At 33.0% G+C, this 19,736-nt stretch overlaps 1 protein-coding gene across 1 annotated transcript in view; it reads left to right on the top strand.

Moving 5' to 3' along the window:
- LOC110995061 (tRNA dimethylallyltransferase) overlaps positions 1-19,736 on the top strand; it is a 153,605-nt gene that overhangs the window by 69,903 nt on the left and 63,966 nt on the right. Inside the window, exon 3 of the mRNA XM_022262029.2 lies at positions 842-1,224. Coding sequence (XP_022117721.2) covers positions 842-1,224 — 383 coding nt within the window. The remainder of the gene's footprint in view (positions 1-841; positions 1,225-19,736) is intronic.

The raw sequence follows: 19,736 nt of genomic DNA, 5'->3' as shown, positions 1-19,736 counted from the left end.
TAGCCAAAACCGTATGAACATTTAACAAAAACTCGAAAAGCTAAAATTTGCGAGAGATGTAGACTTTCCTTTAAAAAATGGATTATTCGTTTGTAGGCGGTTTTAAATTCAATTTGTATAACCTCTACGCTTTCTACTATTCTATTAAATAAATTCTTGGATCTTTCACAACTCAAATAATTGTGGTCTAGCATATGTGCAAACTGACGAAATCAAATATTGTCATTAATGGTGAACAATACGTCATTAATTCTATTAGTGGGACATACCAGGGCTGCTTCACTGCTGTACAAATACGCTTGTGTACACCCAAATGAAACTGCTTAGTAACATGTAGTAACTTATTCTCCTTATACTGGATTTGATACGGACGTTTCTCAATAGGAGGCTTCATTGTGACGCGTTTTTCTGCTATTTTTGTTAAATTCTAATAGTTTTTATAAGGTATCATTGATACGTGTTAAACTATGAGATCCACTAAATTACCGCTGATGCAATCTGGAAGTACACGTGATAATCCTCTAGCAACTAATTGGCAACACTATTTTTATTAGGTTTGACAGCTCTGGCCTCCAAGTCATTAATTACTACGGGCCATTCACCACTTAATCCGATTAAGCTTTTATGAGTAGCTAGTATCAAACACCTTAGCTGTCTTTGGATTATTGATAGCTTCTTTACTGTAATACTAGATTCTTATTATGATTTTTTTTCTTATGTTCTATTACATAATAGAATATATATATAGAATAAATAGTTCTATTACATAATGTTAGTCTAAAGGACATCCTTTAGACTAACATTATGCGTTACTTAAAATAAATCCTTAACTTTCATACAGATAGATGATTTAACTAAGGAAAATAAAGTACCAATAATAGTAGGTGGTACAAACTATTATATAGAATCCATTATTTACAAAATCCTAGTGGAGGACATGAATGATACCAATGCGTTGCTATGGGATCAAAGTAAAAGGAAAAGAGATACCGTAGATGAAGAGACTGAAACTAATAAAAAACAAGCTATAGAACCTAAAGGTTCAAACAACACTCCGGAATCTAAAGATATAAAAAAAGATTTGGAAGTGAACAGGGATAAAATTAAAGAAGATGTTGATAACGAAGCAAAACTGTCAAATGAGGAAATCCATGCAAGATTGAAAGCCATAGATCCGAAGATGGCAGCTCGTCTACATCCGAACAACAGGCGGAAAGTGTTAAGGTAAGTGACAAAATTGACCTTAACAAAAGTAAGTTTATGTTGATTACCATTTTAAATCCTAATATGATGTGAGGGTTCTAGTTCTTAATTAGGTTATAAGATCTTAAGTTTGGTGGAAATAATTATGCTTTATTTTAGTCTTTATTTAAGTCGTTTTAAATCATTAAGTTACGCGGCATTATCTTCTATAATCTTCTTGTATATTAAACAAAATAATTTGTGTAGCATTCTTCTACACATACACAGTTGATATGTATATATTAATTTAATATTTGATCAATTAATTCCCTTTACATTTTCTCAGATACTCCCAATTATCTGAAAACCTGTTTCCAATAAACAAACGATCGACAAACATGTCTAAATAATTAAACGATTTACATAAAAACAATTCATTCAATCACTTTTATGAATGGACATATCATTTGAAAATAATAACTCTTATTACCTTGTGTTAAGAGCCACTTCAGCAGCTTATCTCATGCCGTGTTAACCCTTAACATTTCCTGTGCGCTCGAGATATTAAATATTCTTAAATTTGGAAATTTCTGTTTTCTAACGGCTATCACAGGAAACATTAAATCAAGCTGACTTCTAATCGTTTCGTTTTGAATATGGATAGCTATTATGGAGTCGCCTCTTGACAAATTAAATTAATTAGTCTCAATAGTTAGCCGGCAGCCGCCTAGTCAAGGCGTTTAACAATAACCTATCGAACGTTGTCAAACGCTATGTGAGCCCGTCCTAACTGAAAAAGTACGCGGGGAGGGTTGGGAGTGTGACCCATATTCGGCCTGAACGCAAAAGACGGCAACTAAATTCTAGTATTCCGCTGTAACCGTCTTAACGGAGTAGGTAACTTGAGAGATGGGCTAGAGTCTTGAATAGGGCAATAGTGATGAGTGAGAATAGAATGTGCCTGTGAAGGAAATATCTCAGACCCATAGATAAAGATAAATCTGAAAGCAAAAAGATAGCTGACGAAGTCCACACGCTATACACACACATTTACACCGTTTAATTACAAGTATTATTTTAAGAAATCATGTTTATATGATAGTTATCGTCATAATTAATAGTAGTAATGATAATTCATGAGTAGCAACAGCGCTGAGAATATCAAATTGTAAGCATGATTGGAACAAATTTAATTTTCTTGGCACCACTTCGCAGTACGCGTTTTTGGACGGATTATAATTAAATAAATATAATTATATATATCGTTATTGATTTTAGGTGAATATATTTTTTTTTGTATTCGTATTATTTTATTTGGATTAAAAGTAAAAACTTATTCATCATATCATAGGCATATTTAAAAATTATCGCGCTCGCTTGTTTAGTGATATAAATAAAAATGAATCGCAAAATGTGTTGCTATGCACAAAACTCGAAGGCTGCGTCAAATCAATTCGGGTTTTTTTTTAATTTATAGCCTAAAGTTTGAGGAAGGTTTTATGGAAATAAAAATTAAGTTGTATTATATTAGGTGTGTAGGTATTTATTCACATATATACAAAATAGAAACGAAGTTTGCAGGTACAGTTTTAAATAAATATGACTTAAGACCAAATACGTTGAAGTGAAATTTGGAACATATATTTTATGATTAATAAATATTGGTCACTAATACTTTATTATAGTATACTTAAAACGAACTCGCGTTTTCTTTCAGAATAGTAACATAGGAAAATATCAAAACAGTGCCCTACAACATACAGATTCAATATTAAATTCGATAGTTCCGATTAATTGAGTATTTTTTCAACATATTTTACTCAGCAATAAAGTACAAAGCAGTATTAGCATATCTTATAGCAATAGAATGGTACCACGTGATTTACATAAACATCAGAATTGAAGGCCAGCTGACATGATGACATAAAACCGCGACCAGTCAGCAAGAGCCATAGCTCAATTGGGCGTATTGCGAAAATGGCTTTTTAGGGGAATATGTACGGGTGTTCGTGGGTCAGAATTAACTGGCCGATTCGACTTCCGCGGGTCTCTGACCGACGTCAAGGATTTCATAGTTTGTCAGTGTGCGTAAAGTTTGACCTTGGCTTTACTATCCGACGCGATCGTAGGGTGTCTACACGTTAAGCAGTTTGAACGTACTAGAACGAGGAAGTTCTAGGACACGCAATTTTTTTATAGATGGCCTAATCTTACATAACTTAATCTAGACTATTATTATACTTATGGGAAAATAAGCAGGGCTTGGATAAAGTGATAACCGCCGCCTATGGATTACCTGCAGGGGTGGTTATCATTTCGGGGAATGATACTTCTCTTTTCTTAAAGGCCTTATATTGGACCACAAAGACACCACGTCTTTGCGGTGCTGCAGATAGTGCTTGTGTTGTGGAATTCCAGGCGTCGAGATAGTAAGGATTTTTACATTCTGCCTCGACGTCCGGTGATGGAATATATATTATAAAACGTAATTTGTATATTGTAACAAAATTAACTTAAAGTCTAGACTACATTCGTATTCTGGGTGGGGGGCAACTGCGCTCTATAACTACCAACATAAACATGCAATGCACCCGCGAGCCCTGGAATTGTGAGTGACCAAGGATTCACTTGACATCAGATGAGCATCCTGCTTGCCTCCTGTTCCATAAAAAATTACCGTAATATGTGTAAAGTATGACTTCCTGGACTAGTTCGAAATGTTGGATTTTTGTTGGCTAGAACCCTTTGACACGCCTGTCGTTCGTGATAAACATTTTATGGTCATGTTAGCAGATTGTTTCGGATTTACCATAAAACTGTGATGAAATTACTCTGTAGACATTTTCAGTCAACTCTTTGTAAAAGTTTCGCCCAGTCCATTTAGAATAAAAAAATAAAAAAATATTTTATTTATTCCTGCATAATTATGTAGTATTTACAGTGTATATATACGATTGCTTGGCGACTCAATACAAAGAGACTTTGTCGCACGTGTATATTTTCTATAATACATTTTCATAAGTATCTGATTGTCCTAGTAACGTGTGTGATATTTGAGAGCAAAAATATATAAATTTAGGAATCTTCTAGGTTAAAGATATTTTCATCTGTCTTCATAAAGATTTATGGTCACCACAATGATATCAAGAACGTGGCCCCTTTGATAAACCCCGAATTATTTATCGTACGATTATAATACAGACGCGGGTGTGTCTGTGTGTGTGCCGTGTCGTGAATAAATGGTCACATTACAATTTGTGAATAATTTTTGGTAACACGTTTTTCCCTTACTTGGCTGGGCCTCTTTGGCAATGGAATTTTCTTTGTTTTTTTTTTACATCCACTCGCAAAACGATAAAATTTAAGCGGAAAAATTACTGAGAATCGTACATTATTTTGTCGTATGGCATAACGGTCTGAGATTCTATTCCCAGCGTGACATTTATTGTATCAGGTTGCTAATAATAGACAGTTTTTTTTATTTTAATCTGTTGGAGACTGTTTTGGCGAGCGTCGCTGTCTTATGAATAGTTTTACCATGACTAGCGCAAGAGTGCTTCCTGCTTCTTAAAAAAATTACAACAAGCATGAGATTACAAGACTACAGTTTTGTTTATTGAAACCTAAACATAATAATCAAATATCAAGGTGCCACAGGGACCAAACGTCATAAATTTGTTTTAATTTTATGTTTATTAATTTTATTTATTTATATTATTACTACGTAGGTCAACAATATTGTAAATACGGTACTACAATTTAGTTATTTAATTGTATAATATATTTGGAAGGTCTAAATTGTAAAGAAGAAATATTACTGGTAAATAAAACTTCTAATAATTAATACTGAAAGTCCTTTTAAAGTACCTCTCTTTTTGTCAAATATTATTTACGCTATGATGACAAGACAAATGAGTGCAATAAGACTCTTATAAATATAATGTCGTCCAGTGATTTGTCTCAATCTATGTAGGATTTATAGAGTAGCCGTGCAGGATGACTTGCGAATTAGTAAATGATAATATATTGTTAATGCAAAATTATCGCAATTAAAATCGTAATTATTTGTTCATATACTTAAGTGATATTTGTTATTAAAACTCAAATCTTCGGAATTTCGGATCACGTTAAAATCCGAAGATTAATTAAGAAGGAATTAACGGAATTTTCTGTTAATTCGACTTTATAGATTATTTACACAAACCTTCCACAGGGACTATCTAGGTGACAAAAAAAAAGAACAGAGAACAAAAAAAAATTTAATTTTTGTTCAGAGTTCAGAAGTATAAAATCTCGAATCGGTCCTACCGTCTTCTAGTTGAGCGTTTAGCAACATATTTTGCGATTCATTTTTATTCTGATTTTCTGCCATTGTTCAGAAGTTATTTTATGAAGAAAATTTGCATTGAAGTTGTCAGAAGAAATAACAAATATTATAATTTTTCCCTTATTATGAACATAAACTAAGGGAATACTCCGGATATAGGCGGAATGTTCCCATAACTAGGGTTGGCAAATTTAGCAATACGAAAATATTTAATTTAAAAATATGTTTTCTTAGTCTATCACATCAAGATATTTATTTACACTTTGTTGCAGTAATTCAGTACAATTAAAATGATTACGTAAAAAGGGGGGCAAATAGGGCTCGTTCAGAGCCACCATTATGTGAGAAAAAAGGAGATAAGGTGTGCTAGAAATGCAAAATATTATAACTAAGCAAATCAATTAAAACATATGTAAACAGTGATAGTACAAATTTCGTATGAGCTCATCAGTTGCTGGTATACATAGCAACATAAAATATGGCCCGTTTTTCACTTTTTTTTTTCTCCTTAATTACGTACTGGATAAGTTTACATTTAAAAAAATATAAATGTCGCTATGAAAATTGATAAATAATTATTAAAAGTAGTTTTAACAGTATACCTAAAATATAAAAATTGTAATATTCAGTATTTAATCACGTTTTTAAACTATTATATAAACACAACACAATACAAAAAAACATTTATTAATAACCAGAATCACAAACACTTAAAATAAAATAATTTGGAAATATATACAGTTTATTTATAAACAAAAACTGTATTTAATATCGTAAATCGCAATCTTTAGTCAATCTACATATATTAAAACTTTCTAATAGACCCGTTAATTTAAATCAAAAATTAAACTGACAACCCTAGGGGAGGCTCGCCTTGATCCACTTAGCAACATAGCAACTGACGGAAATAAGAAACTGGTGGGTTATTATACAACTAAAATTGCTATGGACATCGCAATACGGTAGAATAAATATTTATATATATTGCAAAGTATGGAAATGTTAGTAAATGTTTAGGATATGAAAGAATTTTTTTCCGGGGATATCATTAAACCAATTTCTAATATTATGACGAGATTAGAAATAATTGGGTATTTAAAAACTTAAAAACATTTGTCCCAAATTAACACATTAATTTATTAATTATACCAGTGTCATCTTTCGTCTCTTTCTCTCAAATTGTGTATACGCTGAGGTAAAAAGAGACAGAGATTAAAATGGTTCAATTTGACTGAAAATTTTAGTGTCGGTAAATTTTATTCTTTATCTGAAATGACAGCCTTTTATGAATTGGTACGGTCCAGTGAAGGACTCTAAGCCGAATTGTTTCGGAAATACTTCAGTGGGCAGCGATACCCACTTTACTTACATAATGGGTCGGTTTGACCCACTTCATCGCTATCTCTATGATTCGTAATCAAATTACGAATGAAATATCGTCATGCCTCCATTATTGCTTATAAGGGATTTTATGTATGCCCAAATTGGTATTACAGTAATCCCCGGGTAAGCGGTCTACCGCGTTATAGGATATCGCGTTGTAGGAGTATTCTTGTAATTTTTTTAACAATTCAAAAACTAGAAACACGACAGTTTTAGCTGCTTATCACCAATATGTGCCACCAGCTAGCCACTTCCAATAACCATAATAAATACCAATTATTTTAAAGGTTACCAGGATTAAAGGTTAAGGCAGATACCGCCGATCACTTACAGGTCTACAGAGACTTGCCCGTTTGACTGTCTATAAAAAATAAACAAAATCAATAGAGATAAGTACATATAGTTTAATAACACATAAATTGTGCAAACAGGCGCAAAGGTATTCAAAACTTTTACAACTACTAACTTTTTTAACTAGAGAAATCTCCGCAATATATGGGGGGCGGAAATCGCATTATACGCCTTTGTGTTATACGAAATCTAGTAATACAAAATCGCGTTATATGTATTAGAGATTCCGCGTTTCACACAGGATTACTATTCTTAGTTAGTAAGTAGTAGAGTTTATACATTTTCCTTCACCGTTCGAACAAATGTCGCATCGGGGATCGAACCTACTTCAGAGACAGTCGCACGCTGAAGCCACTACACTGCTCCCTATTACATATGATTAACCTAAATCTTGAAATCGTTCTCACCCCATCCAACACGTGACCGTGCGAACATGTGTTTGCCCTTAGCCCATAACATCGCACGACATATGACCTCACCAATAAGGAAACGCGTACAATTGTACGATCTCTGGCCGACTCCGAATTATATTACTAATTATACAGGATGTTACAAATCTTGTTAGTATCTTGATAGCAAATTTGGCGGACATTGACAATTGACAATTTGATATTTAGAATTCTAAATTGGCTGCTGAGAGCAATGGTATATTCTCATAGCTTATATATATATATTTAGAACAGGGGACCTGATGCCAGAAGCCTCGGGGGTATGTTGCCGGTCTTTTAAGTACGCTTTTGGTGGACCCTAAGTCGAGTCGAGTTTTAGATTTGCCGCCAATTCACAAAAACAAATGACAAATGAATGTCACTTTAGGTTACCAAAGAGTTCTAAAATTGAAATTCAAAAAGTTTTCATTAGCACTGTTTCTAACTAGCCAGTTCTAAACATTTTCAGTGTTACCCACGTAGTTCTAGCTACCACCGCGTTTCGCTTTAGTAAGATTTTACTTAGTCTACTTTTTTAATAGTTACATACCGTATGAAACATTTTGCTATGCTACCCCATAGCGACTGTTCGCTTTTCCTCTTTTTCGATACATACATAAATCTCGTACTTCAAGGAATACATTTCCAAAAATATATCCGAATTGCTCCAGCCGTCTCCATATACAGTCTAACATAACATATTTTGCGATTCTTTTGTTACATGTTTTAAGTTAACACCAATTACAAAAGGCTGCGAGTAAGTTTAACAGTTTATCTTGTGATATTGACCTATTCGCCTCAAGTGTGGTGTCAGCAAGGAGAGCTGTGCTCCTCAGTGGAATAAATAGTAAAAATAGATAGAATACATAATCATAAGTTTTTATAAGTGTATAAGTAATAATTAACTGTTAAGTGATACTTAACCAATTTTTACTTATTGTATTACTTTCTTTGATATATATTTCTATGGTTGAATAAAATCATTTTATTGTTTCCTACCTTTGAATGAAAATGAAACTTTATATTTAGTAAGTAAGTTAGTAGAAGTAAATCTTTCTCAATAAATAAATAAAAATATATAGATATTTTATTTATTTATTTATTTTATTTTATTTATTAATTACAGACATGTATTTATCTACTCGTAAAACACTATTAAAATGTTTCATAAAAAGCTTCCAAATACATTTTTATAGTTTCTATGTTGAATGAATAAACAAACAAGAATATATCTATACACGAAGAGGATATCGCACAATGGTGCCTTGTTGGCCAATATTTGCATGGCAGAAACATTCTTAAAAATGCTTTGTAAATTGACATGAACTTGTTTAAGTAAATTTTAATTGTAAAACGATTTACTTACGAAAATGTCATTACCGAAATTCTTGAGAACCAGTATTTTCAAGGAAATATAATTTGTTCCCTTCGGAGAAGAGACTCTTCGGCCGTGGGAATCAAGTACACAGTCGCTTTAAGTTTGTGCCTGGTTTAGTATCGGTGACCACTAGAGCCGGTGCTTTCCTCAATGAATAAGTATGGCTATACTGCGACGAAATGCAACCCGCGTTAAAGAGACTCTGCCTCACATAAATTATGTATATATAACAAAATACAATTATACTATAGTTATATCCAAATATGGAATACATAAGATTGGTTCAAATTTTACGAAAAATAATCAATAAAAAGTATTAAATATCTACATAATTCGGCTGTGTTGTATGATGGCGTACACGCCATACATGTATGGTGTGCTCATGCTGAAGATGATTTATTGCTGTGAATATTCTTAATACTTCTTTTGAGCACACTCTCACTTTCACACAATCACACAACACAACCGAGTTAGGTATTTTATATTTATTGAAGACATTTAATATTTTTTACTGTATTTTTCCTCTAGTAAATGTTCGAACCTATATAATACGAATTTTTGGCCTTATCTTTAGTATTATCTTATATGTAATTTGTATAAGCTTGTGTACGAAATACCTATAGAGAACTTCTTAATTACAGCGTAAATATGAAAGAAGTTTAAAAATAAGAAGAATAATATTCTTTGACTAGCAATAAAAAATCCTCCAAAGCCATATCTATATAGCCAATTGTCGAATTTGTTTAAGAAAAATACATTTAAAAATAATAATAGTTCATCAAGAAACAGATATTTAAAAAGAAAACCATATATAGACGTTTGAATAACAATACCTAAGATCAGATTGCCGTAATGTCGTTTAAGACTTAATATGACGTTAACGATTCATACGAATCGCCTTTGGCGCCATTTGTCAGCCATCTTGACTCGTCACTCATTCACAATCGCCATTCATAAAATGTCGGAGATTTTATACCTACTCGTAATCATTGACTATGTAGTCCGTGAAGTAAGCAGTAAGACGAGATGATCTAAAAAAAAATTAGATACAAAGAGAAAAATTAATTTTTTTCTACGATAAAATGGCTGTAGTGTCTTATCTGCCCAACTCCGGTCTTAAATATATTCTCGTGAATAAATATGATTTTGTGCTATCTACAAAATTTCCTTTACGCTGTTTCCAACTAAAATTAAATATTAACTATTAGAAATACTTTATTAAATAACATTGGAATAGAAGTATTTTTTGCCGACGTGCGTATGTATTATATATTTATGTGTTTACAAAATAATATTTAAAATTACATCACCGAACAATGAACACAAGATGTCGAATGAATTTATTTTATACCCGTGAAGATGGCCATAAAAATTCTAAAAAGATGTCGTCAGGCCAAATTTGACGAGAATAGATTACGTAGAAACTTAATATATTCTGTACAACTTTTGGTATTTTGACAGTAATTCACTCAACATTGACCTTCCCGCCAACGATATTTCGCGCCATCTCGATAACCCGCTTTTGTGGGTCACAGATAATGTAATTTGTTAACGCTTATTAACTTGTTAATAATATTTGAAACTACATATAAATTATGATAAAGCTGTCGATTTCTAAAATATCTTATCACGAAAACCTATTTATAATCATAAAACTTGCGTGATTGCAAAATTCGGCATTGAAAAATGATAAAATTTCTAAATCCCCTTGTTCGTTGGTAGGGCTTTCAAATATTTTTAATTTTAATGACAAATGACATGATTAATATTGGTTATAATTCGACTTTCAACATTTTAATGTCAGACTGAGATACTGCAATGTTATCTATAATATTTGGTATTCATAAACTATTAACGTCCTGTTTGGTTAAGAATACGTAGGTATTTGTTATTATTACATACAAGTGGACGGCCATGAGTTGGGGTATGTGGAATTGGGGCAAATAGGAACCTTGTGAACCATACTTTGATGAAACCGACTCGAAGGTTGCGTCGCTTAGCAACTTACATATTATAGATAAATATAAGATGGCGAATGTACGCTTGTATAGTGGCTTAAAAAATGACATATATTTATCGAATTATATTTATCTGATGCAATAAGATCCGTTTAATTTTCATTCATTACAAAAGCAGAATAAATTACTTAGATTTGTTATATATGTCTTAAAGTTCACGAAAACATAAATATGTTTAAGTCAACAGAAATAGACAGATACCTGTCGAAGTGGATATGGGGAGAATTTGGCTATGCCACAAATTAATCTGAATTTGTGTATAAAACGCCTTCTTTCTGGCAATGAAAGCAATGAAATGAATTAAATAAAAAAAAATATTAAAACATCTAGTAGGAAGTTATAAAATCTACTTATTGTATTAATTTGCGATAAAATGTATTATTCTATTAATGATTATTTGCGTTACATTATAATTACCTAATATTAATTTGATAACGTAATATATTTTAATAGTATATTTAACAGTACAAATAATATAAGAATAATTGACAAATTGATATGACTCATAAATAATGTAAAATATAGGTACAATTCCTTTTTAGATAAAATAGCACGCCATTATGTGTGGCAGAATATGCGAACTTTAGCTTGTACCACCATTTTTGTACCATATTCTTCTGGTTATCCTAATTTCCTAGCTTCCTTTAGTACCTTTGATCGGAACTTCACGGGTATATACCAGCTTTATCCAAATATCTCCGTCCATCGCTTTCTCCGTTCGATTAGTATTCATGATAACATATAAGGTGACTGCAGTGTTATGGGAATGTTAGTATATATAATACTAGCGACCCGCCCCGGCTTCGCACGGGTGTAATGCTGATACTAAATACACTACAGAAAATCTGTGAACGTTGTATATAAAAATGTGGGTTATCCATAAGAGACATATACCATCACGGACTTTTCTGTAGACCTTTTCAATGTGTACAATACTTAGTACATTATTTTGATGAAACTCGTAGGGTTCGACCTGCGTTTGCAATGTAAGCGGAGAAAATGTAACTATTTACGACATCACATTAGAAACCTCAAAAATAACAGTACTTTTCTACTATTTAGTCGATGTTCATACATATAAACCTTCCTCTTGAATCACTCTATCTATTAAAAAACCGCATCAAAATCCGTTGCGTAGTTTCAAAGATTTAAGCATACAAAGAGCATACATAGGAACAGAGAAAGCGACTTTGTTTTATACTATGTAGTGATACGTTAAAGATTTAAAACTATTCTATCAAAGACAAAAACTTGTCGAAGATAAAAACAAAGAACTTTAAAAGCAATACGATGTACATCCTGAATAAGTTGCATTGTGTGTGGTCCAACAATATTTTTGCGATAATGCTAACGATTTGTTATGTTCATATGAACTTAAAACACGTATCACAATATTAATACCTACGACTTATTTTTATTACACTTTGAAATATTGATTTTAATTGTTAAACATTCATCAAATTGTCTTTTTATTTAAAAAGAGTGGTCTGCTTTCGAGTGTCTGAATAGTTTTTCGCTATTGCTGCGATAGTAAGTACTTAAAGAAGTTCATCAAGTCTATCCCTTACTCTAAATCCACAGTCTAGCAGTGTTTCCATCTTCTTTCAAATATTATTCTCCCGATGTAACATAATGTTTTAGGGTAAAATTACTAATAAATTGTTACATTAAGTAAATTTTCAACACAATAAAATGAAATTTAAAATTTTATTTTAATGAATAATACATGTTCATGCGCGAATATAACAGAATAAACACTACTTATCCAGAGCTTTATGACAAAGAAGTGTCTTCTTCTTCGGGTTCTGGTACGGGTTAAGCGAGCGACTCTCATCCCGTAGGTTCGATTTCCGGCTGTGCATGTACTTTCTGTTTATGTGGAATGAAAACAACGTGAGGAAACCGGCTTGCCTTAGACGCAAAAAGTCGACGGCGTGTGTCAGTCAAAGGAGGATCGCCTACTAAAAAGGTTTTAGCACCAGCATTTTTTATTTTATCCAGAGCTTGATATATTCGGTAGTGAGCTGATTTTTTAAAATGCATTGTTAAGTGCCTATATGATACCTAATCCGCTATTTGCTAGTATTTTTTCCTCACAATAAAATTACGAGTGAAATATAAAATGTAATGTTTTTATTATTTATTTTGTAAGCATAATTGTCGTGTTTAAGAAACATAGCTGTAACATATACTTTATATCTGTGGTTGATAAATAAATACGCGGGATTATATAAGGACGGTATTAATCACAGTTTGGACAACGAAGTCGCGAAATCTTTTGGTAATAGAACGATTCCTCAAAGGGCAAAGTCGTAAAAGTTAACCGGGCATAGCAACTCATAATGTTTCGCATGGAGTCTGAGCACTTCTTATCAAATTAATTTGGTAATTATGAATAAACTGAGGATAGGTTGATTGTATAATGGCTTAATGTGCTCATTTAAAAGTTATGCAACGATAAACCCCAGCAGGTGCCGTAACTTGTTTTATTAAGTTAAATAGTTTCATTGTTAAACGGCCGTAGTCGAAAGGTTTTTAAATTTTAATGTTTAAACTATTTTCAAAACTTTTTATCGAGCTTTTCTACGATTGAGACAATTGGATTCGAGTTCTGGTAGGGCCTGCAACGCATCTGTACGCATCATATGAGGTGGGGGCGTGGCCTATTAAATATTATATATAATTGATATGTTCAGCGTGTTCACTACCTGATCCTACAATTTGCCAACCTCTTTGTGATGTAATGATACGATGTCAATTGACAATGATTCCATAATATACACCTTGATGTATTTAGAGGAGTTTTATAGAAGTTTATACAGTCACTTTTCTTAATATTACGCGTGTTAAGTATCTAAGACAATTAAAACTCATGTGACGTTACCATTAAGTACATGTTTTCTCTTATAACTGATTTTAGAGGAGTTAAATGCTTTTATATGATTGAGTTCATAGATATATGATATTTATGAGATGTAAACTGTCTGACTGTGTAGCTTCAGCGCGTGAGTCCCATATTTGATGTTAGGCTTAGACCTTAAAAGTTGACGTCATACCAACCACAATAGCCGAGTTGTTCATAAACTTTGCTTTCTTTTACAGAAATCTGAAGCCCAGACTTAACCAGTACCTTTTTTTCGTTGCCACGCCATCTATTATCAAATTTTTACAACTATGAAAAATGTCTGTTAGTGTGTCTCCTAAATATGTATTACTTGTGTTAAGACAATATTAACATATTACCTCGTCTGAATGCGAAGTATATTTCGCAGAGCCGCCCTTGAAGTGAACAATACCTAATGCGTATTAGTTTTTTTTTATTTCCGTTTAAGATCGTGACTATTGTACAAGTGTTTCAGGTCAATGACTTAACTAATGAGTTAATGAGAATTTGGCACTTCACTTTTTTTTGGCATATTACGCCTAAGTACTTGTACGCACTGACGACTATTTGTCGCTTGTTGCCCAGGTATTATTACCACCCGCGTTTTGCATTTTGCATTGCATTCCATCCTTGCCAAGTCATCTCAGGAGGGAGGCCATGCAAGGCTTCGCTGACTGGTCTTCAGCCTTTTTTGCCCCGACGGCCATTCGTTCTTTGGAGAATGGTTCTTTCAGGAAAAGGCTGCATTCCTTAAAAGGCCGGCAGTGGGCGATAAAGATATTATAATCCTATTAAACATACCTTTATAAAATCTTCTGTAATTTTTGTAATTATTATTATTTATTTATTTATACCTTCTACAACAATGTGTAGAAGATAAGCAATCTATCAAAGGATAATTAAACAAACAAGCACAAAGTAAAAAGTATCATTATCAAATACTTTCTAAATATAAAATTATCTTTTTGATTTTTAATACAAATTACATAGTTTTAAAATTTTATGCTGGCGTATAATCGCAGTATATGTGACTCGTGTACAGAAATCCTTAATCAAAAAGGGCTCGTTAACATGTGATTAACTATGTTAAACGATTCCGGTCGCTAGGCCGAAAAAACTTATCAATGTGCGTGCTAATTAATATTTGTTTAAACATTTGAATAATAGACTTCCGCCATCTTTAATTTGAAATACGGTTCTTGCGAAAAGATAACGAAGTTTTTTGTGTCAAAATGGCCGTGTGACGTTAAACGTACTGACTCCTTTCACACACCCGTGAACTAAAATACCCAAAATAATAATTATAGCTCTCTTTGATAGTAGTCTTTGTAACATCATGGGACGTCGAGGCAGAATACGAAATTCCGCCCGTATCACCTCGACGTTCAACTTAGTGTTTTGAGGCAGATTTTGCCCCGCCCCAGTGGAACAAACTGCCCACTCAATTATTTCCGAACCAATGCCATTAAAACAACTTCTATAGTATCGATTTCTTTATATCATAACGCAGTCATTGCATCCCATGGACATCCATTTAAGGTTGCCGTCCTTTGTAGGAGCATACTCTTTCTTTAAACATTTGCAGGACGTCAGGGAAGTCACCGGGAGCCGATTAAAAAGTTTGCTGATTCGCTAAAGAAACGATTGTCTAGTATTCGATTCTGAGATTCTTGTCTTGCCCTAGTCTGTGACTGTGTAACTATTTTGAATCTGTGTCAGCCCTATTTTTGGTTAAACAGATAAACATAGGCGCCAGAGAATTTTTATACAATATACTAAAAAAGATAACGCGAGATAAATCGTTATCAAACACGTGATGCGGCCCATGTGCCAATTATTCGTGACGACTATTCGCAAGGTCACAGAGTATTATAAGCAGTTGGGTTAGGAAACGCTGGTGGACTTAACAAATCCTCTGACCTTTTGACGTAAATTTGAATTTACATAAATTATAGTTGTAGTTCTGATAGTTTTGCTTAGTTCATTACCATACAGTAATGGAAAATTAATTAATACATTATTCACCTTATTTTTTAAAGAAAAATTAATTAATTCTGTAAGTGAAATTTCTTGAGGCGCATGAGGGTAATTTTTTTACGGAACGTTACTAACATGTGAAGTGCTTATATCAAAGAAAAGGGAGAGAGCGAATGAGACCGATTTAGAGAGATGTATTCGTTTAGTAGTTACATTTTAGATGGCAATTCTGTCACATAAGGTCTTGTGCAGTAAACGCAGATATTTTTTTTATTAATATTATCATAAGCACGTATACCGTGTGAATATAGATAATATAAAAATACATGGAGTGTTCATATACTGGTACATGATAATCTATCATCGTCATCATGATCAATCGTGATCATCCGTTGGGGCTTTTACCTTAGTAATATTTAATTATGGTGTACTTTTTACGCACGCACTTTTTTATCCTTTCAATGTACATAAAGATTCTTTATTTGAGAAAATTAAAATAGTGTTCCCTTTAAAGCACTTATTTGTCCTGTCTCGTCAAACTATTTGGCAATAATATATATGGAGGCTCATATGATGTTAAGTGATACGGCTATCATTGTCAAAGTCCCAAGGGCCAGCAAGTGCGCCTATTGATTTTTTTTAACTTTTCAAACTTCTTTAACGCCCATTAACACTCCCATTACCAGAAGGCGCGAGTGTGTTGCCTGTCTTTTATTTTATTCTATATAATACTGATACGTGTTGGTACTACTCTACTAACTATGAGTTTTTATCAAGGAGCGCTACTGATTATCTTATTCTGCAGTTTCTTTTGGATATTCTGTTGCTAGGCGTGAGTAACAATTGTGGTATTTATACGTGGTTGTAAACTAGTGACAAATGATAGCAGGTTTTTCATATGATAGCAGTTTCCTCTGTAATTTGAAGCTTATGATACTTCGTATGGCATCTAGAATGAGTTCGATTCCCGGTGAAAAGATTGTTAACCAGTTACAAAAATTTGTCTTTCAAAAATTAAAAAAAAAATAATATCTTTAACAAGGCTATTCAACCAATCGCTACAGTTTCCCGTACCACCTCGACGTCGTTACGCAACTGAGCGTTTTTAAGGAAGTTTTTAACATGCACCAAAATATTAAACCAGCTAGTATTTCCGAACAAATTCGACTTAAGGCCCTTCAAGAAAAGAGCGTACCATGTCTCAAAAGGCCCACACTTGCGAACCTTCGTCCGGTTGTCCAAGGGCAGCCGTATCACTAATCATCAGATGAGCCTAATAAAAAAATGTACGCGATTCGGGATATATCTTAGTTTATATATTTTTGAAGCGAAACTTCTTTAGGTACATGAGGGTATATTTTTACGGATTAAACGTGAAAGATGTGCAGCGTTTTTGTCGAAGAAAAGGGAGAGAGCGATTAAGACCGATTAAGAGAGAGTGAGAAAGAAAGGTCGAGAAAAAATACATGCTATTGGTTGATATATTCGTTTAGTAGTTACATATTAGAACTTTAGATGGAAATTCTGTCGCATAACGTCTTCTGCAGTAAAAGCAGATTTTGTATTTATTTATACTATCGTTACCACGTGTACAGTGTGTAAACAGTGTAAATATAGATATACAAATACATGGAGTGTTCATATACTGGTACATGATAATCTATTGGAGCTTTTACATTAGTAATAATTAATTTACAAAGGAGTTACACTTCTGACATGTGTACTTTGTGCGCACGCACTTTTTTTTTACTTTTGAGGCCTGGTAATAAGAGCTTTAAGCCAGGATAGTTATGTCAATTCGTGGGAACAATAACATTTTCTGAATTTACTTGAGAAAATTATTTTATTGATTCATAAAATGATTAAATTGTTAATTATTTTACGGTTCAATAAATCACTCGATCAGCCTTTCCCACGTGATGTGTCTTTGTAGCGTCAGCAAAAATATTATGCTGACCACGCAATTTTTCAACCTAAAATATATTGACATTAGTATTAGGATCTGTTTATTTTTTTAAGTAAAACTTCTTTAGACGCATGTGGTAAAAAAATTACGGATGAAACGCAAAATACTAGTATTAGCGTCACGAATATGTGCAACGTTTTTGTCGAAGAAAAGGGAAAGTGTGATTGAGATCGATTGAGCGAGAGTGAGATAGGGCGAACCTAGTAAAATACACACTTTCATTTATTAGTTGATGTATTCGTTTAGTAGTTACATATTAGAACTTTATATGGCAATACTTGTGTAGTCAACGCAGATTTTTTATTTATTTATAAGTATTATCAGCACGTATACAGTAAGTAAACAGCAGGAACATAGATCTACAAATACATGGAGCAATCACATACTGGTACATGATCATCTATTGGGGCATTTACCTCAGTAATAATCAATTTACAAAGAACTTTAACTTCTGATATGTGTACTTTGTACGCACGTACTTTTAAAGCAAACGCAAAAAAAGCAAAAAAGCTCATCTGATGTTAAGTGATACCGCTGCCACTCAACCAGCCAGAAGACTCGCAATACAATATCTTGGTATTTATTTATTTATTTATTTATTAATTACAGACATGGCTAAACTCACAATAAAATAGACTATAATATATAGTATGTAAGTACTATAGGTAGGCGTAGTAAAAAAAACATACGCCTAAATAAATACCTAACTTGCTGACGGTACTCAAAGGCAACGTGCGATATCGTTAACAATCAGTCATTCATACGTACATTTTATTACATATTTACTCTAAACGATAAACGTCATAAGCCACTTCCGCTTGATCACAAATGACGAAGTTATGTTCGAAAAGCGAATAAGGCCATATAATATACCGTCATTTTTGTGAGTACACTAAATAATTTTACTATCTACCAACATCTAATAAAATTCAACTAAAATGTATTTATTTTTATTCCTTGCATTATTATTATTAGCAAAATTTTAGTTATCGAACGGTTCTGAATGCCCTAGCATTCCGCTTACCTTACTTAGATACCTATATCTCAAAACATATAATATTAATAGCAGAGGTAATAAAACCAATCACACCAGTTGTTTCTAATTTTATGTCACATTTATTTAAGCGTAGAACTGTTTTTTTCTAGATAATAATATACATTATTTTATTAGGACATTACAATTAATTATTTAGTAAGCCTACATTACTTCAAATGATTCCCCTTTAAATGGTTAAGTTTTATTTCCTGGCAATACTAATATGCCGAACGCGGAGGCCGTATGTGCCTCTTTGTCGCTCGTTCTGCACTCTCGCTTGCACTTCAAGCCTTAAATGGAACGCCTCAGAGCGAGATAACGCCGTATGCGTGTTCTTTCGTGCGTGCAGCCGGCTCCATCGAATTATAAGACGATGTCACGTCAAAATTGATTCTTTTTTGCTGGGATTAATAATCTCTATATTATAAAGCTACGAATTACGCTATCGAATTATGGTGAGAACGGACACTGGAGACATTTAAGACCGTATCTCGAGACGTAGGCTTAAGCGCTGTCAAATATGTCACGCTTCATACAGAAACGGTTTGTCAGCTGTTGAAACTGGAGGTTTGATAGACGAGCTTTAGGCTCTAAGGCCGTGAGGTTCAGGCGCTAATTAAATATATAAGCGTGGTAGATAGGTACCGGTGACCCCAAAACTGGTGCTTTCCTCGCTCAACGAATAAGCATCGCTATACGAGGAAATACAGTTTGTTTTAATTATTATTACTATGTAGGTTAAGAATATTTAAAAAAACATCAAAATCTTGTGATTCCATTTATATTCATGTTACTTATTAAATTTT

This window comes from Pieris rapae, chromosome 4, assembly GCF_905147795.1.
Source record: "Pieris rapae chromosome 4, ilPieRapa1.1, whole genome shotgun sequence".
Lineage (NCBI taxonomy): Eukaryota > Metazoa > Arthropoda > Insecta > Lepidoptera > Pieridae > Pieris > Pieris rapae.
The sequence above is the reverse complement of the archived record's forward strand: the minus strand, read 5'-3'. Positions and strand labels throughout refer to the sequence as shown.